General features: G+C 28.9%; 2 protein-coding genes across 6 annotated transcripts; one reads left to right on the top strand and one right to left on the bottom strand.

The window, feature by feature from the left end:
- The first annotated feature begins 3358 nt into the window (after positions 1–3358).
- On the top strand, positions 3359–7824 carry LOC114417236. 2 transcript variants are annotated; one of them, XM_028382370.1, is made up of 7 exons: positions 3359–3540; positions 4282–4361; positions 4480–4688; positions 5273–5495; positions 6398–6483; positions 6697–6788; positions 7157–7824. In XM_028382370.1, exons 2-7 carry the CDS (start codon positions 4287–4289, stop codon positions 7396–7398), a joined length of 927 nt encoding a protein of 308 aa, XP_028238171.1. In that variant the 5' UTR covers positions 3359–3540; positions 4282–4286; the 3' UTR covers positions 7399–7824. The 2 variants fall into 2 exon arrangements, with proteins under 2 accessions (XP_028238171.1, XP_028238170.1); XM_028382369.1 differs by having other exon boundaries at positions 3360–4361.
- A 10396-nt stretch (positions 7825–18220) lies between these two features.
- On the bottom strand, positions 18221–23134 carry LOC114417235 (ELMO domain-containing protein A-like). 4 transcript variants are annotated; one of them, XM_028382368.1, is made up of 10 exons: positions 23066–23134; positions 21651–21753; positions 20863–20966; positions 20679–20747; positions 20398–20513; positions 19737–19791; positions 19481–19601; positions 19127–19174; positions 18919–19013; positions 18221–18486 (listed from the first exon to the last, which is right to left on the bottom strand). In XM_028382368.1, exons 3-10 carry the CDS (start codon positions 20956–20958, stop codon positions 18391–18393), a joined length of 696 nt encoding a protein of 231 aa, XP_028238169.1. In that variant the 5' UTR covers positions 20959–20966; positions 21651–21753; positions 23066–23134; the 3' UTR covers positions 18221–18390. The 4 variants fall into 4 exon arrangements, with proteins under 4 accessions (XP_028238169.1, XP_028238167.1, XP_028238166.1 ...); XM_028382366.1 differs by lacking the exon at positions 23066–23134 and adding an exon at positions 22616–22800; XM_028382365.1 differs by lacking the exon at positions 23066–23134 and adding an exon at positions 22307–22565.
- Positions 23135–24522: the final 1388 nt, after the last annotated feature.

Here is a 24522-nt window from a genome sequence, read left to right as displayed (position 1 = left end):
GTAAACTTTGTCGTCCAGGATACGACAATTGTAGCCAATGTAGCCATAATTACAATTTCATCGTTTTCAATATTTGGTGAGCATAATATAACAAAATAACGATAGGATATAAAATTGTTCATATGAAAAAATAATGTTTTCCTAAAATTACATATACTTGAGCAAAGATAAATTACATGATAACGCTATCATTTTATTGGCACAACAAATAAAATTATAACAACATAGATATGATAAGAACAGTCGTATCTTAAGATGGACCTAAAGATAAAATAATTAAAACATAAGCTTTAAGTCTATTAACAAAAAGTTATTTGTTATAAGTTTTTTTTAAAGTAGAAAAAGGTTACACATGATTAAGGGGAACTAACTCAATTAGTTAAGTAGGATGCATAGGTTCTGTAAACTTTAACATTATCTTTGAGTTCCACAAACAAGAATAAAAAAAAAGGTCAGACATATTGGCTAAAAAAAAGCTAAAAAAGAGTTAGATATAATCAAGAGTCTAATTCAATTAGTTGAATAAAATAATTGAGTTATTATAAATATCTGACATTGTCTTTCGTTCACATATATAATAAAAGTCAAATATATTGACTAAAAATCTCATATATCTTTATTTTCTTTAAAGTAAAATAAAAAATTATCATATATCATAATTTATATAAAACTGTTTTATACAATGCATAACTTTTTTTTTTCAATTATAGATTTGTTGAAATAATTTATAAAAACAAAGAAGAAACTATTAAAATAAACTTGTATCCTAAACAAACTTATTTTATTCAAACTAATTTACTAAAATAGCTTGTAAAACACACACTTTTCTCATTTTTTTATTCTTATATAGTCAAGACTTAAGAGTTTGATTTATCAAAATATTAAAAGATTAATCCTAGCTCTCAATTGAAAATATGTATTTAAAAAATAAAAAAAATGTTAGATTGAACATTTTTGGATTTATAGAATTAGTTTTTAATTTCTATAATTGTTTTATAATTTATTATAATATTTTTAATAAAGTTTATAATAATATTTTTAATTTTTAAAATAAATTTAAGGATTAAATTGAATATATGTACGTTAAAATAACATAAATTTATTGAAAAATCACTTAATTATATTTTCTAATCCCAACGAGTTTTTATTATAAATCAGAAATTGAGAAGAAGAAAGTGATCTTAAGCTTGACAGTTTTTAAGATATTTTGTCCAGTTGTGCAAAATAAATCTTTTAATGTTTATATATCTAGGACTGGTCAATTTTTTGACACTTTTGTTTTGTTTGTTTTTGCGCTCAGAATTTTTTATTATGCGTGGTCATACTTCCATTTAAAAAAAAAACAAATGAATTAGATATGCCATTTTCTCTATTTTTATACAAAAGAAAAGTTTCATTTTTTTTTTATCTAACAAAGGTTACAGCAATCAAAATTGAAGCTTTTTTTTATGAAAATAATTAATCAAAGTTTATTCATATATATGACAAATAATTAATAATATTAATTTAGGCTTAATTTTTGTTGTTGAAAATTAGTATGCCCTATCTTTAAAATAAGGTAATTTTGAATTAATTTTACTCCGTGACGGTAAAATTTAGGATAAATAATCATTTTTAGTTTCCGAAAGTTTAAAAAGTGTGATAAATATATTGACACAGAGACACTAATTTGTTTCTGAGATGATTCTCAACGTAATCATCTTTAATTGTCAACATAGGAGCATATTTGTCATATAATATATATATATTTTTTTATTTTTCATCTTCTCACTCCACTGACAAATGCGTTCATGAAATATGAAAATATAAAATTTAGTTCCAAAAAGTATAAAAAGTGCAACCAATATATCCGGATGTTAAGGGTAGATTATGACTAATTATTATAATTTAAAATTTTTTATAATGATTGCGACAAAAGGATCGAATTAGTAATTTAATATATTTTTTTAACTTAACTTATCTCAAATAACAAACAAAGGTCAGGGTACATTTAAAATTTCATTTTGGTTTTAACTTAAATTCATATCATAGAATTAAGGTTAAAGAGTACATTTAACATTTGTCAGCGGAGTGGAAAGATGAGAAGTAAAAAAAATTATATAACATATATGTTCCTACACTGGTAATTAGAGATGTTCACGCCTCACAATCATTTCAGTGACAAATTCTTTCCTATGTGTCACTTAGACTATTTTATTAATGGTGAATGATTGAAGTTAACGACCAAATGAATTTATTTATCACACTTTTTACATTTTTAGGAACTAAATTTTGTATTTTTATTTTCAAAAACATATTTATTAACAAATTACATAATCAGAGACAAAAGTGACTATTTACCCTAAAATTTAATTTTGGACCCACTGAATTCAAACCCTTAATTTTTTACCAAAAAACCTTAATTTATTACCCAATCACCGCCCCAATACAAGTTAATGTATCTTCTTTTATCTTTATTCTTAAAACGAACCTTATCCAATACCTGAAATAAAATGAATGTCTCCATTTTCTCTTTTATGATTTATCTCATCAATTAACAAAAACACGTTCCGAAATTTTTCGAACAAGTTAATTCTTTTGCTTGAATATTACTCACTTTAATCTTTTCTTTTACAAGACCAATAAACTAATTCATCAAAATAGTAAACAATAATTAATTAATTTAGTTAATTCACTTTAAATTTGTCCTAAAATAGCACTATATTTTTTCCCAAAATTATTATAACATAAATGAGACATGTTCTTATTTTAATTCTTGTGATATCCACTATCATTAATTATTATTGTTTTAATTTTTATTAACTATGCATGAGAATAGTTAAAGCAAGATTCAGATTCTCAAATTACTTTTCTTATTATAATAAATGACTAATCCAAAATTTAATTTATTAATTGTAAAAAAATCTACTAAATATTCTTTCATCAAAGAAGGGGAATCAATGTATACAATCTATGAGAATTGAGAAATTATTCTAACTTAATGTTTCGATAAGCATGTAACGGCATTGCATTAGATAATTAAAGAAAAAATTTATTATTTAGATTGATCTATTTGATTCGAATAAAATTGTTTGTCCTAACTTTTAAACATGCAACTCCGTTAAATATGTAACGAGAAAATTTTACTCCTCAATTTATTTGATTTGCTTTTCCATAAATTATGCATGTCATGAAGAAGAAAAAAATAAATCAAAGGAAGGGAAGAAGAAAAAGAAACGGAAGCAGAGTTTTATATATTCCACAGAGAGAGACAGAGAAACAGAGAATCGCATGAATTTTAGAAATGTTATTACAGATTTCGTATTCTCTGTGACGCGGTAGACGCTAGTCACTGCTTTGTAAGAGAGTTCCCACCACCCCATTCTATATATATATATATCTGTGCTAAACACTTCATAAATTCGCACTTTCTAGAAAACAAAGCCAAATCCCCTGTTTCCACTTTCTGTTCTGTTTTTTTGGATATTTCTCAACTCAACCAAACCAAAGAAGCATTTTACTATTTTGTTTCCTAGTTTCCTCGCATACCCTTCTTCTCTGGTCAGTTTTCCTTCTTTTCCACCTTTTTCAGTTTCCCTCAAACAAAACGAACACGCCAACACGGGTTTCTGTTACAAGAGTTTAAACAAAAGAAAAAAAGATTTTTTTTTAAGTATTCCCTGGTTTTCTTTCCCCATGTTTGTCTTTCGTTTCTTTTAGTTTTAGCGTGTCTTTGTTTCTGGCCTTCGTTGTGTCGGTTTAAGGTTAAAGCGTCAGCGTGTTGTCTTTCCTTGAATGTCGAACAAAGCAGGGTTGGCATTAGTTTTTTTCAAGACTTAGTTTATCAAAGAAAGAAAGAAAGAAAGAAAGAAAGAAAGAGATAGATTAAAAGAGAGAGAGAGAGAGAGAAAAAAAAAGAGTTGCCATTGTTTGTTTTTGTTTATGTGTAACTATGTGTTGAATTGGAAACATTATTGTTAAAAACAGAGAAATTGTTGTCCAGGAGATAAAAATAAGACAGCTAGATTGAGAGTTTTGCGGGGAAAAAATTGCAAAAAATAAATAAATAAAAAATTCAGTTTTTAAGTTCTAAAATAAAAAAACTTTGACTCTTCTTCGCTGTTGGGATAATTTGGTTTCAGTTCTCTTTCTTCTCCGTTATTAACCTCAATAATTTCTCAACTTCTCTGTCCCTTGTTTTTTTTCCCCCTCATCTTAATTAGTTCTCATTGTAAAGAGGAACTGAAACTCCTTCAATCTCTTTTTTTTCTTTTTTCTCGGACACCATGATTTTCGATCAAGGGTCAATGCAATCTAAGTCCAACCTTGACTGCTTCCTCCGGCGTACGACACCTGTTGTGCCGTCTCAGTTTCTTCCCAAGGTGTTACTTTTTTGTCTCTGTTTTCTTAATTTTTGTTTTCTGTTTTGTTTCATTGTGTTTTTTTTCGTTGTGATCCTAAGTTTTTGTTGTGTTTTTGTGTTTTTTTTTATCCTGTCAGCACGAGATTCGAAACCTTAACCGTTTGTGGCACCCGTGGGAGAGAGAAGCGGTTGAGTACTTCACTTTGGGTGATCTATGGAATCGGTTCCACGAATGGAGTGCTTATGGAGCTGGAGTTCCAATCACGTTGTCCAATGGGGAGACACTTGTTCAGTACTATGTTCCTTACCTCTCTGCAATTCAGATTTTCACCAGCAACACTTTCAGGTATTTTTTTTTTTTTCACATATATGCACGCACATGAAGATAATCAAGATTTCAGTGTTGTGGGGTTGTTCAATTCTTTGTAGTTTTGAACAAATCATGGTTTGAAAGTTGTCATTGGTGTCTCAAATAAGCATATTTTTATCACCAAATGAGACAATTTGGTAGCCAATGGATATGATTCACACAGAGACACGAGAAGGGTCTGGATTCGATTTCTAACTAACACATTCAGATGGAGCTTTTAAGTGTGACTTAATCTCGGGACAAGAATTAGTGAGGAAAATCTGAATTTATATTTTTCAGAACACACATTTAGAAGGAGTTTAAGTATGATTGAATTTTGGACTGAAAATCTGTACTATAGCTGGGGGTTATACTTAGAGAGTCAAAAACTCCAATTATGATGGTTAAAAAAATGATTTTTTTTTTTTTTGTGTTACGGAGTGAATGTTCTTATGGTCAAAGTTCTATGATGGTTGTGGATTAATTGGTTTTGTTTCAAGTGATTTTTGTAAATTATGCTGTTCGTGGTTCTGGACTTCATGATTTGAATTGGGTATTTTTTTTTTCTTTTGCTTTTTCAGGGAAGAGGCTGAGTCAGGTGAGTGTGAGACACGAGATTCATACAGCGATTCCTACAGTGAAGAGAGTGAGAGTGACAAACTATGGAGGTGGGATGGAACTTCATCAGAAGAAGGAGGATCTGAGCATGATTGTTTGTGGCACATGAATGACCGATTAGGTCACCTTTACTTCCAGTATTTTGATAGATCAACTCCATATGGTAGAGTCCCTCTAATGGATAAGGTGCGTTTGTTTTGTTCTTGTTGGCCAGTTCAGACCTTTTTACATCTTTTTAATTAGTTATTGCTTATTAACTTACTTGATTTGCTCAAAGAATTTCATGATTTTCATATATATCTGGATTCTGATTTTAGTATTCCTAATTAGATTAGAATCCACAAATTAGGCATAGGGAGGGAATAGGGAATGTTCTGTTTTAGAAGTTTGTACTGTAATCACCAAAAATCTTTAGTGATAGGGTATCTACAAAAGGTTAACTGTGACTTTTGACTTATGATCATGAGAATCCAAAGAGAACTTGTTTTTCTCTTCTCATAATAACTTGACACTTCTTAGTCTAGTCTCTGCTATCTCTTTCTTCTGCGGAACCCCCCCACCCCCACCTTCTTCAACGTAATTAATTATTATTCTTATTTTTATACTTCTTGAGCATATGTTCTCCTTTAAAAAACTTTTGCTGAATGTAGTTTTCACTTTTCTGTGTTTGGATTCTTGTGATTTTTTTTTGAAGAGGATTCTTGGGATCTATATATACAAAAAAAATCCTTAATTTACTCCTTCAAAAGATTAGCATATATCCACATCTGTTCATCTTTTATAAGTTTTATTATTAAATTAAATCCTTAAAGATATAAAATGGTAAGGGTTTTATCCAATTCAATGTCACGACTTACAAAACTTGAGGGTATAAAATAAAAATCCTTGAAGATGCAAAACCGTAATCAACTTTGTGTTTTTTTTTTGCTTTAATTCTGTGTAAAGAGAAATTTAAATATTTGCAATATTAACTTTATGACAAATGTTTCTAACTGTGCACGCATTTGAACAAATTCTATCAAAATTAATTTTATCTAAGATTGGAACAATGGCACTCTGTTGCTGACTAATTTATTTTCTTCTTTCAGATTACTGGCTTAGCAGAAAGATACCCGGGATTGATGTCACTAAGAAGCGTAGATCTTTCCCCAGCAAGTTGGATGGCAGTTGCTTGGTAATTAATTTTCTCTTTCATGTTAAAGATGTTCTATTTTTATTTTTTTTGTCCTTTTTCTACCACATCTCTGGTGGTCCTTATGGTTAAATTAATTCTGATTTAATTTGATTTCACCGAGTATCCTTGATGTTAGGCATATTCTAATGGAATTTAAGTATTTATTATACATGATCAATTGATGAATGGATCTTTCATGGATACTATTTTCAGGTACCCCATATATCATATTCCCATGGGAAGAACAATTAAAGATCTCTCAACATGCTTCCTCACTTACCACACACTTTCATCTTCATTCCAAGGTATTATCATCATTATTCATTCCTTATCCATGTCTCAAATTACACAATGAGTTTGATGTTGTTGTACAAATAGTGAAACAATTTTACACTATGTTACAAATTATTGTTTAAATTACTTTTAAAAGTTAATAAACTTATTATACATAAAAAATTAAAATCGAATGACTATGTAAAATTGTGAGCATATAATCCTTTTTCTCCAACATGATTATGCACAACTACTGTACCCTTTTAACCTTAAGGACTTTTGGTTCGGAAAAGAAAAAAAGATCTTAAAAATCCACCCAAATAAAACCGTAAAATTTTGGAAAGACAATATGCATTAAGTGGAACTTTTTCTTTCTCATGTGTGTAATTGTTGTGTATAGATATGAACCTTGATGATGATTCCGAGGGAGCCCACGAGAAGAGGAAAGAAGGTGAAGGAATTTCGTTGCCAGCGTTTGGTTTGGCCACGTATAAGATGCTAGGGAATGTGTGGGTCTCAGGGAATTGTGGTAGGGACCAAGAAAAACTAGTCTCACTATTGAGCGTGGCAGATTCATGGTTGAAGCAACTAAGGGTCCAACATCATGACTTTAATTACTTCATGGGCATTCGGCATGGCTAAAGACAATTAATGCACACTACTTTGCAAATTTGACCCCTAAAAAATCCTCTCTTTTTTTTGGATATATATTTGGTTGTTGTGCCCTTTGCTTGGACCATTAATAGCAACCCTTTTTGTTGGCTTTTGAGTGTGATGAGGAATGAGGATTTGTAGTAGTACTTTGTAGTTGTTTAATCAATTAACCCTTTGAGAGCATTTTAATTAGGACACAAGCCTTTGTAAGGGTAAGGGTAACCGATCAAATGAGTTGACTCCTTTTGTATGTAGAGTGATAGGTGAGGAGGCAAGAGTTGTTATAGTTACTAAGATGATGTGAGAGTGAGACTACATAGAACTTTGAAACTTGGGTTGTGTATGATCACTTGTTAGTATTGACCAATGATGATGATGACCGTTATAGTTTGAGACGTGGAATTTTTCTGTAAATGCCACCGATCCACAGGCTCTTGTTTGCAAATAGATAAGCATCCCATGATACCATGAACATTTTTTTATAATAATTGTTGTTTTGGTATGCATTGGTTTGGTAAAAAGAAAAAAAAAAGAGAGTTAAAGAATGCAATCTAGTGATGGAGATGCATGAGAAATTGAATGAACGGTTGGCCATTTGCCATGCATGACATGTAGGTTCTGAGCTTTTATTTCCGCGTGGACCCATCATATATAATAATAAAATGTATCTAATGCAACGACATAGCACATGGCCTAGCTTAATTGTCCTTTTAAAACAATTTATATATGGTTGTAAAATTCGCATAAATATCTATCCTCACCTAAAATTTGGAGGCAAAATAACAATTTTAATTCATTTGATAATTAGCCCATATCCACATGCGGTTTTAGGTAGCCGCATAATCGTCTCCCTCTTTTTACTCTATTAAATTAGATATTTTATCGATTATTTTCTATTTAATATTTATTTAGTGAAAATATTTTTTAATTTCTTGGAATTCTTTTTAACAAATTTCATTTATAATAAAATTATACTTTATTTTTTATGAAAATTCTATTATATCCCATCATATAATTTTATGGTTAATATCTTAATTCATATCAGCAATCGTTTTGTTTTAGTTTAACTATTTCATTTTTTTCTTTTAAAATGAACATTTATCGAACTAAGTTAATTTGTAGTTATTCATTTAAATACCCAATTAAATTTACGCAGTTATACTATCAATACATATTAATTATTCATTTAATGTAACCAATTAAATCTACCCAATTATACTATCAATACATATTTTTCAAATGTAGAAGTCGATATTCTATGGTTATTTTTTAAAGATATTTCAATTAATTTTTAGTTTTTTTTTAGTTGAAAAGCTCATTTAGCTATTTTGTAAACAAGTTTTTTTTAATAATTTTTAGTGTTTTTTAAATGTTACTTGAAGTAACATTTTTTAAGATATTAGCTTTTAGGTTATATTAAAAAAAAATAGCTTAAAAACTAATTGAAAGTTGAAAAATTAGTTTATTAAATTAGAAGTATTCAATAAAACTAGTTATTAAAGTAACTGAAAAGTATAAAATGACAAAAAATAAACATATTTATATTCTACTATTCTATGTTACATTTTTTTCATGTTAGGTATTCTACTATTAACCTTATACTATTTCTTAAAATATTTTTAATCAAGTTTAAAATAATATAAAAAAATACACTGAAGTAGACATTATATTTTTATTATGTTAATTAATGTAATAGTTAAAAAAATCAAAAATAAAGGACAAATGGTAAAGAGAAATTATCAAATCATAGCCATAATTAAGTCCTATGTTTCTTTTTTTATTGCTTTTCTTTTTTTATTTGTCATACTAGGAAACTTTACAATTGAATTATTATAAAAGAAAACCTATCAAAGCATTAAAGAGTAGTGAAAAAAAATTAAAAATATCATTACCTACAGAAAAAAGATTAGTGTGCATGTTGCGAAATAAAACAAATGGGTCTGCATGTTGGAGAAAAAAAAAAACGAAAAACATATGAATAAGTAAAAAAAGAAAAAAATAATAAAATCATGATGTGCTAAAAAGAGTAAGTAGGAAATTTGATAACTAAGTTAAGGATAAAAATAAAGAAAATATAAAAAATTAGAAGTTAACATTTTAAAAAATGTTATTATAAGTAACATTTTAAAAAACGTTAGAAGCTATTGAGAAATTATTAAAAAAAATTGTTTATCCAATAACCAAATGAGTTTTTCAACTAGTAAATAAAGATAGAAGCTAGCTGAAATGTTTTCTTTAACATAGCCTCTTGCTTTTTATATTTTCTTTCATATTTACCTTCAATATATTTTTTTATCTTTTATATTATTTTTTTTCAAATAAATCATGATTTTATTATTTTTCTGTTATTTTATATTTTTTAGCTACTTTAACATTTAATAATTAGTTTTATCAAATACTTATAATTTAATAAGTTAATTTTTTAACTTTCAAATATCAATTAATTTTTTATCGTAATTTTAACTTTTCAACTAATATTACCGAATATGAGAAACTAGCAACTTGTGCAGGTTTAGATGATATCAAGTCCTAGTTTTTTAATAGTAGATTATAAGTTTTGATCTGCAAAGGTTACATGGCTTTGACCGTTAGATTTGTGGACCGATTTTTCTTTTCTCATACAAAAGGTAAAAATTATTTTAATTATTTTAAAGTGGAACATGATACAATAAGGAGTCAAGTTAGTTTTCTATTCTTTTTCTTCACACAGTTGGATCATCCTGGACTTGAACCAAAGATCTCACCGTAAAAAAATCATCACACCTAAAATTTAACCAATTAGGAGAAAATCAATAAATTTCTTTTCAAGAGCGATTCATAAAAGTAAAAAAGATGTCATTTTTCTGCTTGTTAGCAGACTGATTGGGTTAATTAGCAAGTCAAGTTTTTTACCAAACAAAAAAGTAGGCATAGATGCTTTCAGATGCTGGTCTTTTTAAAACGCGGGGGATATATTAGTGTTAATCATAAAAATTGTAAATGTGTTATCGATAAGTTGTAATTTGTGTAACTATATTTTCATGCTAGATCTGATTAATAAATAATTTTTTAATCATTAGATATAAAACTCATATTTTAATTGTAACTTTTTTTTTATCAAACAATCAACTACAGTGTTTTTAACTTAGAAATTGTCTAAATATTAATAAAAATAATAATTTAAATAATAATATCCATTATGATGACTTATAGAATGACAAGAAGGAAAGAACACAAACACACTCACTCCCAGAGTTAAAAAAAAAATGAATGTTTGGTGGACGGGTCCATTAGAATAATTCAAGCCACTGGTTTAAAAAAAATGAATTAGAAGTCATACATGACTTTATAAATGTATGTATAAACATAAAAATATTGATTATAATTCGTACATTATAGTTACGACTTTTAATAACATAAAATTAAAAAAATAATGTCAAAAAATGATAATTACAACTTCTATATTTATTAGTTTTTTCTGAAAAAGAAAATGTAAAAGTAAAGCCATTAAACTTTTCAACGACTTCATTTGATAAGAATTAATTCAGATTCTACAGCTTTTTTATAATTTTAAAATAAAATTACCCTTTCATGGCAAAAAAAAACGCATAATGCCACACTTAGTTTTTTTACCCCAAAAATACAGAAAAAAAAACACTTACCCAAATAATACAACCAAAAAAATATTTATGGGAACCGATTTCATAACTTTTTTTATGTTTTTTTTATTTCTTTTTAATTTTTTTGTTTTTTTATTTCTTTTAAAATTATTTTTGTATTTTTTTATGTATTATTTAGGTAAATATTTTTTTTGTATTTTTTCGTGTAAAAAACTCTTTACTTGAACTTTAACCCTTTATTTGGATTATTAAAAAAAAGAGGAGATTTTTAATTGTTTCTATTATCATTTTTGTTCACTCAATAAATTAGGAAAATGTTTCAAACTATAAAAAAAATTTATTTCCCCCCTTTAATATTAACATAGGTTAAATTATGTATTTAAATATTTAGATAATTATATTGTTTATATTTTTGGGATACCTTAGTATCATTCATTATTTTTAAAATTACAGCAGAGCAATCTGATTTTTTTCATAATAAAAATTGAAAAGTAAAAAATATTGACTCATTTAATATATAATTTGAGTTTAGTAAGAAACCTGTTTAAATGTGTTACAAGCTTGAGTTTTTTAGCTGACCAATAAAAAAAAAACGAGCTTGAGTTTAAAGAAAATGAAAATGCTGTCATTGGCCTAAATAGATTATTTAGTGAGGATTAACCTAGCCAGTACCAAATTCTAGAATAATATCTGAATATTCCCTTTCAAAATATTCTACTTTTATTTGGGCATTCCAAATATTTTTATGTTCGAAAAATTAATGAGATATTTTGCTTTATGATTCAACTTAAAAGATAGAACAATTGAAGTAGAATATTTGAAATTAATTAAAAATGTTGTTGGCTGAAATTAATTATATGATTGATTTTTTTTAATAAATTAAACGATTGATTCTGTACCATTATTACTTATTATAACATAATCCATAATATTTCTTTTGAAACATAAAAATATGTGAAAACTTTTAATGCAATTTATTTTCTTTAATTTAAAATTTCCATTACAGATGCTATTGATTCGAAACATAAAAATACACAATAAATTTTAATGTGATTTATTTTCTTTAATTTAAAATTTGTATTAAAGATACTATTGAGGGGGAAATAATTATATTAAGATTAATGATCGATGATAATTTAAATCTTGTGAAGGACGAGAGCGAGAAAAATTATGGATGAAAGAAGGATGAGTATATATACGGTTACAAGGAAAGAGTTTTTTACACAAAAAATACAAAAAAAAAATCTATCCAAAATAATACAACCCAAAAAATTAAAAAAATAAATAAAAGACATTAAAAAATACGAAAACAATACAAATTAAAAAATAACAAAAAAACAAAAAAAGAACCAATTTCTAAATGTGTATAAAAAAATAAAATAATAGTTCAGAAATCGGTTCCTAGAAAACCGATTTCTTAACTACAGTAAAAAATATATATGTATAAAAATCGATTTCTCACTTCTTACAGTGTATTATTAGTATAAATATTTTTTTAAGTTGTATTATTTAGATAAATATTTATTTATTTGGTAAAAATCTCCCACAGTTATCTTCTAACAAACGATGTATTTAGATGTCAGAAAAGAAATTATAAAAAATTAAAAAATATGGACAGTATTTGTTTGGTTAAAAAAATAAAATATAAATTAAATTTTTTCTTTCTCCCCGTTTTCTTTTAATTATCTCAAATTAGAGGATAAATTAGTAATCACATCGACAAGTTCTTTTATGGCAATATAAATTTTGTTGACAACATAGGTAAAAAAAATTATATTTATTTTACCAAAATGATTTATATTTAGTTTATTGATAAACTTTACAGAAAGATTATTAATTTATATCGCATAAAATAGACCGGAATCTAAAAAAAAATCTTAAAAATATGAAAGTTGATGAGATATCGTAACAAGTCGATAAAAAACAAGTCTATAATATTATGACAGATAACTGTCCTCTATTTCAAGTAGTATAAAACTGTAGTGACTTCTTCAGTGACATTAAAGGGTTCTCGAAGCCTCCATTTTCAATGCAAACAACACGTTGTTTACTACTTTGATGTCAATGGTAAAAAGTTGCCTAAATTTGACAAATAAATTGCAGGAATGGGACATTGCAATGGACTGATGCCAAGATTATTATAACCACCACCAACACTTTTTTAAGTGAGAAAGCCATCAATTGGAAACAATGTAAAGAGATTATCAAAGTTGAGAGTGCTAACAACCAACAAACCCATCACCCTTGCAATCACTAACACATGGGTTATGATCCTCAAAGTCAATGCATCAGATCACGTAGCTGTTTGGCACTTTGACTTGTTGGTACTTCATGCTAGTAGATTTCATTTCACACCAATTTCATAACCCAACTTGCATCATACATAATGGGCAAATGGCACATGTCATACCATAAAATTCCTTGACATAGGTATTTTACGCCTAAAGAGTTAATATCATGATATCCGCTTATGAGAATATCTTGCTTTTCAAAAAAAGAAAAAAAATTGATCAATGATTAATTAAATTAACAGTTGATTAATACAGTGGTTCCTGATCTATATTATATATTTTTTAAAAAAAATAACTATATAACTATATATATATATCAAATGTATATTTTAATTGTTTAAAAATATCACTATAATAATTGTTTAAAATACTATACTCCTATAATAGTTTAGTATAGAAAAAAAAATACATGAATACTTCGTATAAGTATAGAAAATATAATAATTTAAGTATAGAAAAAATACTTCGTATAATAGTTTAAAATTAACTATACTCCTAAAACCAAATGTATACTCTATAAAAGCTGAGTACTTCTAGCTACATGAATACCTATAGCCTCAAAAGTATTAATTAGCCTTTGCTTGGAGAATATTGCTGGATAGAATACAGACAAAAGAAAATCTAAGAAAAAGAAATATAGAGTTAGATATAACAGAGTTCAACCTTCTCTTTCTATAGCCTAAAAGAGCTGAGGAAATTACAATTTACAAGTCACCTCATGTTCTCATGCTCTTTTTCACCATCAATCCGGAAAATGTGCTATGACTGGCTTTTGGTTCAAGTGCTAATGCTTATTGATAGTAGGAATAATTTGTTACAACATGCATATGATCTCACAGAAAAAAAAAAATTAAAAAAGAGAGGCTTGGTAGGTAGTATGGTGGACACATGAATATGCGCTTTTAATGCTTATACATCAAGTAAAACAGCTTCCCCTATTCGGGGAAATTGTTGTTCTCTTCTTTTGCCCCCACTTATCCTAGTGCCATGCTATGATGAATTTGTAGAGGTCTCATTAAAAGAAGTTCAATGCTTGTTGATGAATCCAATCAACCACAATTTTTGTTTTGCTATCCTATTCTCCCGAGTGGTGAATGTTATTGACCAACTTTAAGCACATATGATATCTTGATATATGCGACCTTTGTCAAACCAATCGTGCATCATATATATGTTCTAAGTAATTATGAGTAGTGATTATAGTTACAATTCCTAGTAACTATATAAAACTCCTCCAAGGGACGAAGTTTAATTGGACAAGTGTAAGCATATCATCTGAAATATGAGTTACCACCTAAGCAATATAAATAAACTAATTGCAAGATGTGATAAGTTGAAGCAATCATGCTAAATTGATGCAATGATGCTTTTGATCCTATAATCTTCTTACACCATTTTGGTAGCATTGCAGCATTTTAAATTGCATCATATAATGAGAGCTAGCTAGGTGTCCCTTGCAGGTGCTAGTTGAAGGATTATCAGAGAGCAATATACCAACAAAACTAAAATAAATTGCATTTCTATCAGCAGAAGTACACATCAGAAAGTCATAATATTGACTTATTAACAATGATAAATTGGACTTAAACAAGTCAATCATCAGTGTAAATTCCACTATGTTGGCACCATTCAAGGATATAGACGTTTGAAATTCATGCAATTGTCTTTTGAAGTCACAATTCACAATAAGAAAGACAGACAAAAGATGGGCTCAGGAGAAAATTTCAATTAAAACATCAAATCAATTTTAAGACTACATTTTTTTCAATTATTCTAGTCTGTAAATTTAAAAAATAATTAAAATTGGTTTCGAATGTAAGTTTATTAATTTGATTCTTGACATCAATTATTATTAACTATTTTAGTTCATGATAGACTAAGATGGTCAAATTCATAAACTATTTTAGTTCATGCTTGGCTAAGACTGTCAATCACTTACGGAAAAACTTTAATTGATAATTGTGAAATTTAGAAGCTAAGTTTGTTTTTTAAACATAAACAATCAAATTAATAATGACACTAATTTCAGCCATTAAGTTGATGTTTTACTGGAAAATTTTCTAAAATATTGGTAGTTTGGTCTACTTGCAATAGTGAGACGATCTCAGACTTCACTAGATAGTATCATATAAGATTTCATCAAAATTGAGAGGAAACTAAGTTTTAGCATATTGTTCTCAATGTATCCTTAATATTACCGTACAACCTACATTTGTAACGCCATTTACATCTCGAATGTTCCTGGTTTGTATATTGTATAAATAAATACTCTGCAGTCTGCACCATGTAAAGCATGCTTTTAAGTTTTACCTGGATTATTGACATTTGTAATTTGCGCTGTAATTGCATGCATGTAAGGTGTAGGCACACTGCATATTCCTGGTTTAGTCGTTAATTAGTTAGCTTTTGTCCTTGGCCTTTGGGCCCTTAGCAAATAAGAAATTAAAGAAGAAGAAAAAAGAGTAGGCACCGTAAGCACCTTAATTGATAGTTTTAAAAACCGATCTAGTGACTAACCTAATTATAACATTGATTAGTGATTGAATCGATGAGTCACTAATTGATCTATATGATCCGATTTATAGTAAAAAAATATAAAAATTTTATATTTGTCTTAAAATATTTAAAATAACATTACAAATTAATATAATTACATATAACATAGATAATTAGATACCAAAATATTAAAAAATATATCATTGTCCGAGCTTAACCAAACAAGTAACAAAGATCACAAACACAAATAAAAAACCAAATAAGTTTAAGTTCAATATATGTTTCTACTATCCAATATCTAATTGTATTTATTACTGTCCAATATTTTGGTGATGAAACATGTTCTCCAATCAACTCACATTTTTCCAGTACAACATCTAGTTCAACAATGATAATCTTGTTCACAACAAATTAGACAAACCAAAACATCAAGTAACCCCTTATATGAAAAGAAATTCATCTTATAATCACAAGCAAAATTGCCTCCCACCTAGTAAAACAACACTCAACTAGTTCACAATAATAAAAACCAACAAAAACACAACGAAGTAACTTTCTCCTTTTATGAAACCCTACAACCTTCACAAAAATAGCCACCCGTATTCCAAAAATCTTTCTCCTAGTGCATTGAAATTCACAAGTCTTAAAAAACACAAGCAAAAAAAATGACTAACAAAAAAAAGAAAGATAAGTGACCCGATCCGAATTGATGGGTTACCGGTTGGACTGCAAATCCAACCGGGCCACTTCAAGTTGAAAGTACACCTAATTAAATATAAGATTCAACCCGATCCAACCACTAGGTCGTGATTTGACCGATCAGACCAATCGGGTTGGTTCGAGTCTTAAAACTTTACCTTAATTAGTTAGCTTGATCTTAATACTTGAATATTCTTTTGTCAGTTTTGGATGCTTTAAGTAATTTATGAGAATTCACTTAAAAAAAGAAGTAATTTATGAGAAGAAAGGCTAATTTTATTGATTTTGAACTTGTCATGCTTCTCATATCTAAGGCTCAAGCCTAATGTATTTATGTGATATAGATATTTTTTTAAGGTAAATTGACCATTTTAAAAGTTAAATTAATTACTATATATGATAAATTTCTTAATTATTACAATAATTTATTAATGATGATATCAATGGGTCAAAATAGATTGGCATGGCTAAGTTGAGTTTTCCAAGACCTTAAGATTTCTCAGATCCATGGCTCGAGCCTAATACATTCATGTGATGCAGAGTTTTTTTTTTTTAAGATAGACGGAACTTTTTAAAAGTTGTTTGACATGAAAACTTATTTAGAAGTATAATTAATAGTGAGGCCTATTAAAGAGTTTAAGAAACTAACTTACAGACTAATAGGTAAAACTTTACTTGTTAAGTTGTTAATAACTAGTAATCAATAAGACTTTGTTAACTTGTGCTAACTTATGGGACAAAATTATAAAGTTAGATTACAGGGATCAATTTATTATAAAAGTTGTCCAACTTCTTTCAAATAAAAATGGGTTAAATAATCTCATCCCATGAAAGATGATTGATACAATTAATATCTATAACTAATAATTTTAATATACACAAGAGATTTTTTCCAATGATATATGATAAAGTTATTTAACTCCATTATAATTTAAGATAAGTTAGACAGTCCCTTAATCTAACAGGTTAAGGAGATTAAGAAATTATTTAACTTAAAGATAAGAAATTATCTAACTTATCTTAAATTAAAATAAAGTTATATATAACAAATACCATTTCATATTCTCCTATTTGAATTTAAGTTTCACTTCACTAGTATGCATAACCAAGATTTGTAAGATTATGCATATTAAAACAATATAAATAAAACCTAAGAGATGGTATATAATTTTTTTTCAAAAGAAAAAAAGAAATCTCCAGCCTCCAAACGCCCATTTGAGACCCTTCAAAATTCAAAACAAACAAACTATAAAATATAGTACTTCTCTTTTTGGAAGAAGACAAAGATCATTTTAACGTTCTTAACTAGTTGACCTAGGCAACAACAATTTATTAAATACTCGTTACAATCAAATCCAATTGATCGGTTGGAGTACAAGTGTAAAATAAAATCTCACATTATGTAGAAATAAAAAAGTTGAATATTATATAAATGAAAGAAAAACTCATAAATTTGAGTCTTAGATTAAGTTGTGTTGTTACATTATAAGTTGAAGTGAAACTCATCCACAAGCGCTCCTTCTAACCTCATCAATGTTATATCTTCAGGATTTTAATCCAATTAATTTTTAATTTCCAATTTTCTTTAGAACTGTTTAATTAGGATGGCTTCTCACATTTGATCTCTTTTGTTTCCCCCAAGTATCTTAAGAACTCTACAAAAACTACAATCTCAAGATGCTTCTCAAAACGCCCCTTCAATGTCATTAGCTCATTTACCAAATGTCAGCTATAAAGAACTTCAAAGGTGACTCATAAAATTAATTCAGAAGAGGAATAAAGCCTTGCAGTTCATTGAGGATAAGCATGGTGACGATTCAATACTAACAAAAATTTGCCACTTGGAATTTGTTGCTTATGAGCAGAAGAGGAATAATTAAGCTATTGTTTACAAGTTACAACAAATTGTAAGCAGGCAGGTCTTGTATTTTGTTGATGTCTTCTAAGGATAGCTCTCTCTCCAATTGCATTCGTGTTGCTTGTAGAACATCCTAAAGCCATGGAATAATTTGCAGTGTCAATGCATTGCAGAAGTTGAAAAGACCAAACAACATATTAGTGTGTGTTTTCAGATAATCAATACTAAAGCAGTTTGTGAAAAAGGTAGAAAAAAAATTGGAAAGAAATTTCTCTATACCAACTTAGCTACTTACTTAGAAGAGTCCTTACTACTACTTCCCCCAGTTAAATTTTGGTTCATTAATATGCTCTATGGTTCTCTCCAAAACTTGTTCTATTTAATCTTAGAGATGTTTTAATTTCCTTGAGTAGTAATAACAGAAAATAAAGTTTCTCTTACTATAAGGAAAAGTGGCCAAAAATAAGATATGGAAATTAAACAATTTCCAGGATCAGATATAAATTGAACATCAAATGACATGAAGGATTGGAGATGCAGAAAACACACAGAATAAAAAGCGTACGTTAAAATCCATGTAAGAAGCATGCAGAGCCAGCCATTGTGCATCCATCATCTCAAAAGCTATACAGTATAGAACATCAAATGCTTCTTCATTTTCTGCAGTAAGATGCAATGAGACTTGCGAGCATTTTAAGTAGTAAAACATAAAAAAACTACTGGAATGGGTTAAATGCAAGCATTTGACTAGGGCAGATTAAGATGTACCACACCTCCTAATAACTTGACAAAATTCATGCCTGGAATACAACGTGGCTTTTCTGCAAAAGAAAAAAAAAACATTTAGTGGAAATGTTATTAGAAAATGTACTTTACTTTCTCACTTTTCGATAAAGGGAAATATTTACAAACGCCAAAAGGTCAAACAACAAAATCATTGTTAATCAATACATAAAGTTAAAAAAAGAAAAAGAAAAGATGGTGACCAAATGTAACTCATGTCATATCTGTCTCATATTGGGTCCCTACTTTCTAGCACTTTCCCCTGGTGCACTGGACTACCCTTTTACTGTTTCTAATATCAGAATCAGTGGAATGAATAATGCATAGTGAAATTGTATACAAACCTGAGCATAAATCCAACATCTGTATCAACATAAATGATATATTAATGCCAGCAACAGCAAATGGATATTCCCAGGTTGCTCTGTTTCCATCTTTCTTCAACAACAGCTTGTGAAAAGATGCCTTCATTTGAATTTCCATAAAATTAGTTATAACTCATCTTTTCTGCCAAGATAGATATGAAGGAACTAAAATAAGAGGACAAAAAGGCTCATCAAGTTCTTTCAGATGTGCAGAATAGAAGACACAAATGCATACCGGATATTTCCTTGCGAAAAACAGTAGATTTTCAAGGGAAATGAAGCCACATCCCCTGAGGAAATCTGGATATTAGACACAATACCTTGAAATAGAAACTTTTGAGGTAATGGAAAGGTCAATCATAATGCACTCTCTTTAAAGTCTGTATGAACCAGTGTTTTCATATAATATGCAATTACTAATTAGAAACTATGGAGTCACCATATCAATTAGGTTGGGATCATGGTTAAAAGATAAGGAAAGAATCTACTCTCTTGAAGTCTCATGAACAAGTGCTTTCATATAATATTCAGTTAACTAATCAGAAATTATCAGCTCAGCATATTAATTTGGGATCCTCCATAAATATATTGAAAGAATTGGTGCTCTATTGATGTTCTCTCTAGTCATGTCCTTGTGTGTTTATGGCACAAGCAACGCATGGATCTCCATGACCAGAATTTAATCCATAGTAGTTATCTAATAAAACTGATATATGAAGTATCATCAAATTTCTGTGAAATAAAATGATTTGGTTTATTTATATCCCATAAATTAAATTAGTGAATTTTTTACGCTACTATAAACCTTAGTAGCACTAAAATGACACTGTTTTCATAACATTTAATCAGCAAGACCAAAATGTCACGTGAGCTCTCATAAGAACATATCTGTGTACCTAAAGTCAGTCGATGGATTAGGTCCTTGCCATCCCATATCTTTCCATTGGTCAGATATTAGGCCTTCCAGAGATACATTAGGAAAGGAACAATGCCACAAAGCTCTCAGTGATTCCTGTTGAAAGTTAATGATATTATGAGTTAAATGTGGTATGAACATAACAAGTAAAAAGTTGAAAGTATTCCTAAACTACAGGATATAGTCTGTCTTCCTATGAACCAGAAATTAAGCTTGAATTTTCAAAAAGCAAACTGAAGTTTGATAAATAAAGAGGCATACTTGATGATCAGGTCGAGTCTCATCATAAGGCACTTGCAGCCGTTCTTGAAGCCTTTGAAGCCTTTCCTCCTGACATAAACATAGAAACAAATTTAGCTCAGACTCTGTAATAACAGTAAGTCACAAGTGAAAATACAAAGATAATCAGAAGGAAAATTCAACAAATCACCAACTTCTGTTTTACCTCAATAGGAATCAAAGGATAATCAACGAATTTGTCATTTCGCTTAGTGGTTGTGCGGTTAAAGAGTCCTCCTATCCATGATCGTGATCCAACCATAGCATTAGCTACACGCAACAAAATATAGATCAATACTGGAAGAAAACTTGGATGATCAATAAAATGATATGAGACAGAATCATCAAGTTGCAGTGTTGTTAAGTCATCATAGACTTGGCATACTGAATTTCAGAGTTAAAATAAGTTATTCTAATGCATTCTGAATATTATCTGTGCTTTGTTTGCTGATACAGAAAACAGAAGAAGAGGCATTTCTTTAAACTGACTTTAGAAAGAAATTTCTAGAGAAGTGAGAAATGAATCTTGGAAAGGACAAAAGAAGCAAAATATATATTTATTTTTTCTGTTTGAGAGGCAGAGTTACACAACATGTCCAGTCCTCACAGTTCTGAGCGTTGAGGTAAACCATTAATGGAAATGTTACTTTAATTTCATATGTAGGCCTGAATTATCAAGAATGCTTCCAAAATGAAACTGCCAAATAAATAATTACTCCTTATTCATAGAAGTAACTAGGCAACTATATCACCATATCTAGAAGGATAGTGTACATAAGTAAGCATGAAAATATGATAGTTGAAGCATTTGACTGGAACTGTTTGAAATTTCTTACAATGTTCAGTAACCCTGCACATCCCCATTGACTCATAACATCAATCAGTTAACATATTGAAAAGAGATGCAAAAATCTAAAAAAACAGAATGAGACCAAGATAAACAAATGTACTCACTAAAACATTGAGTCAACTGAGATATCAAGTGAGTGGAATTAGGTGTCCATTCCAACTCTTCATCTTCCTTTCTGTGTCTCCAATAAATCTCATCCTCGTCTACCTGCATTTCAATTTTGAAAGCATCCATAAGCAAAGAGTAATAGCATAAAGAGAATATGAACAACTTGTCAATGTACCAAAACAATTGTCAAATTTCAATTCCATGAATTTAGATGAATGAATCATAGCATGCTATCTCAAAGTGCTTAGAAGAATATGTCAGGGAAGTAAGGGAACAAACATAGTCTTGGTTTCTGACTTAGTAAGAAGAAATGCTTCGAGTTTCAGAAGCTATACAATGAAAAGAAACAATTTACACAAAACATTATTGAACTAAATGGCAGATAAGGGAAACACCTGAAAAACACTTGAGACTACTAGATCACTGTCGGATCAAGAACTACTGGAAAAACGAAATGCAAGTCTCAATATAATCCACATAGGACAATTTTTTTAAATGCATTACAGTTTGGTAAAAAAAGAGACAGTTTCTGAAAGATATGACAATTCTTCAATTCTTTATAAACCTCTACATTATCAACATTTTTCTTAAGAAAACTTTTCAGACATGGAACATAAGATAGAGAGATATGAGAAAACAATGGTGAATTTACTTTGCGAAGAGAGGAACAAGAAGGAAAACATCGTTTACGCTTCCTCAATCTCATGAGGGTGCAATCAGGAACAAGGGTCATTCAACCTTTTTTCTTTTAACCGAAAGCAAAAGGAAGAAAAAGACAAAACCATTTTGAAACAAATGGGTGATCTATGATTGCACTCAATTCATGCACCCCCTCATATAATTCAACCTCCCTCATCATTCTTATTCTGTTTATCCGCTGATTTCATCTGTAGCAATTACTAGAGAGAGAAAAAAAATTAAAAAAAAACAAACAAAGTGCTAACTTAATTGAAGGCCAAACCTGAGGTTACAAAAGCCATGATAACACGTTGAAATTGAAATAGAAGGACAAGCATAACAAAGGGATCTCTTTTTTTGCTTCACTTTATGCTGTAAAGAAGTTAGTGATGCAAAAGAAGATTTGAAAAGTAGGGTTGGTGTCTCTGCTCTGCCTCGCATTGAATTTTTCTTTTTCTAGCCAACCAACTTTTCATACAAGATAAACATGATATTTGTCCTATGTAGGTAATATTGTAATGTAACATAATAACACAATGCAATGTAATATTTGATATTTTGATATCTAGATACATATAGATTCTTGACTTATTGGTTTCAAGAATTGGTGTAGTGCAGATAATTCCCATACATTTGATAAGTAATTTTATAAATATTATTGGTGTTTTTTAATATAAAGTGTGTGTTTTTCTTGACATAATTTTGCTTACATAATATGATAAAGTATATATACCTGCTATGTGATGTTAGGGTATCTGAGAAGAGGTGTCAGTGGTTGTGATGTTGTTGTAGGTACTTGGTGGTGTTAATGTCAGAAAGAGAGCCACTAGAACAGTAGAGGGGAGTGGTGGGGCCAGAAAGAAGAAGAGGGGACATGGGAAGTGGAAAAATGGCATTTTTGTTTGAGATTGAGTTTTGCCTTTGCATTGAGGGAAGGGTCTTGTGATGGTTTGTTTTGTGTGGCTTTGGATGCCATACATTTTCCCCATTGCTAGCCTATACCGTAGTTCTCGGTGCTGCCCAAAGTAAATTGCCTTCTTTGGCTCTTTTTGTCATTAAAGGTTAAAAACGAATATATATATTTTTAATAATATTAAGATGTATCCCTTCATATGGAAATTTCATTTCAAGTGTTTTTATTGTGTAAAGGTGTTGGAGCTTGGAAAATATCATTTTAATAATTTTTTTAATTGGACGTCTAATTAAAATTGTCAAACAAATGTCAGAAGTAAGAAGATCAAAAATCAGTTTCAATGACAACACTTCAAAAAAAAGAAGTATTAGTATTTCATTAAATAAATCATTAATGTATTCCCTCAATTATTATCATCTCTCCTAAATAATCCTTAAAAATATAAAATTATATAAGTAGTTTCGAAAATATTAAATATTTATAAGTTAATTTAGTCCCTATGTTGATTTATTTTATTAATATTGAAGAACTAATTTAAAAGACTATTCAATACTTGAAACTTGAAAGACTATATAATATAATTTCGAACACTTTAGGGAGTACTTCTATAATTTCATTACTTTAAAGAATACTTAGGAGAAAAAGTAATTTATAAGGGACTAAATTGATGGTTTATTATTTTATTTTTATTTTTGTGTAGAGGCTGATTTTTTTAGATACCTAAATTTATTTAATGGATTGACTTTTTTGAACAAAAGTTCTTCTATTCTTATAAATTTGAATATCATTATCTAACCATATGATGTGTTCGACAGTTTTTGTTCTAAAGAAATTCACATACTTGTAGGTAGAAACATTAAGGACCGTGTTCACGATCCAACCAACTCAAAGGTTGTTTGATCAATGGCTACATGTGTCAAAACTGCCACCTAACTATTCTGCCTTATAAATGATGTGAACTTGTGTTGTGTGACTGTACTCATCAAGCCCAATTCGCATGTTACGGGTAGGATTGGTCACTTTCACATTTAAATGAAGAATCAAGTAGCTCAAGAAGAGGAAGACTTGGGTAGACACTAACCCAAATATGTGTTGTTTTACACAACTAGTGTCCATGTAGAAGTTTTGCTCCTTGAGAGGAAAGGATGGATGGAGTTCGTATGATATGATTTTTATTGTTACCTTTGAATACATAGAGAAATTCTTCATTGGACATTGTCTTTTTATGGATTAAAATCTTAGCACTTGATAAATTTGTAAGATTTAAATACAGGTAA

This window comes from Glycine soja, chromosome 6 (genome assembly GCF_004193775.1).
Source record: "Glycine soja cultivar W05 chromosome 6, ASM419377v2, whole genome shotgun sequence".
NCBI lineage: Eukaryota > Viridiplantae > Streptophyta > Magnoliopsida > Fabales > Fabaceae > Glycine > Glycine soja.
The sequence above is the reverse complement of the archived record's forward strand: the minus strand, read 5'-3'. Positions and strand labels throughout refer to the sequence as shown.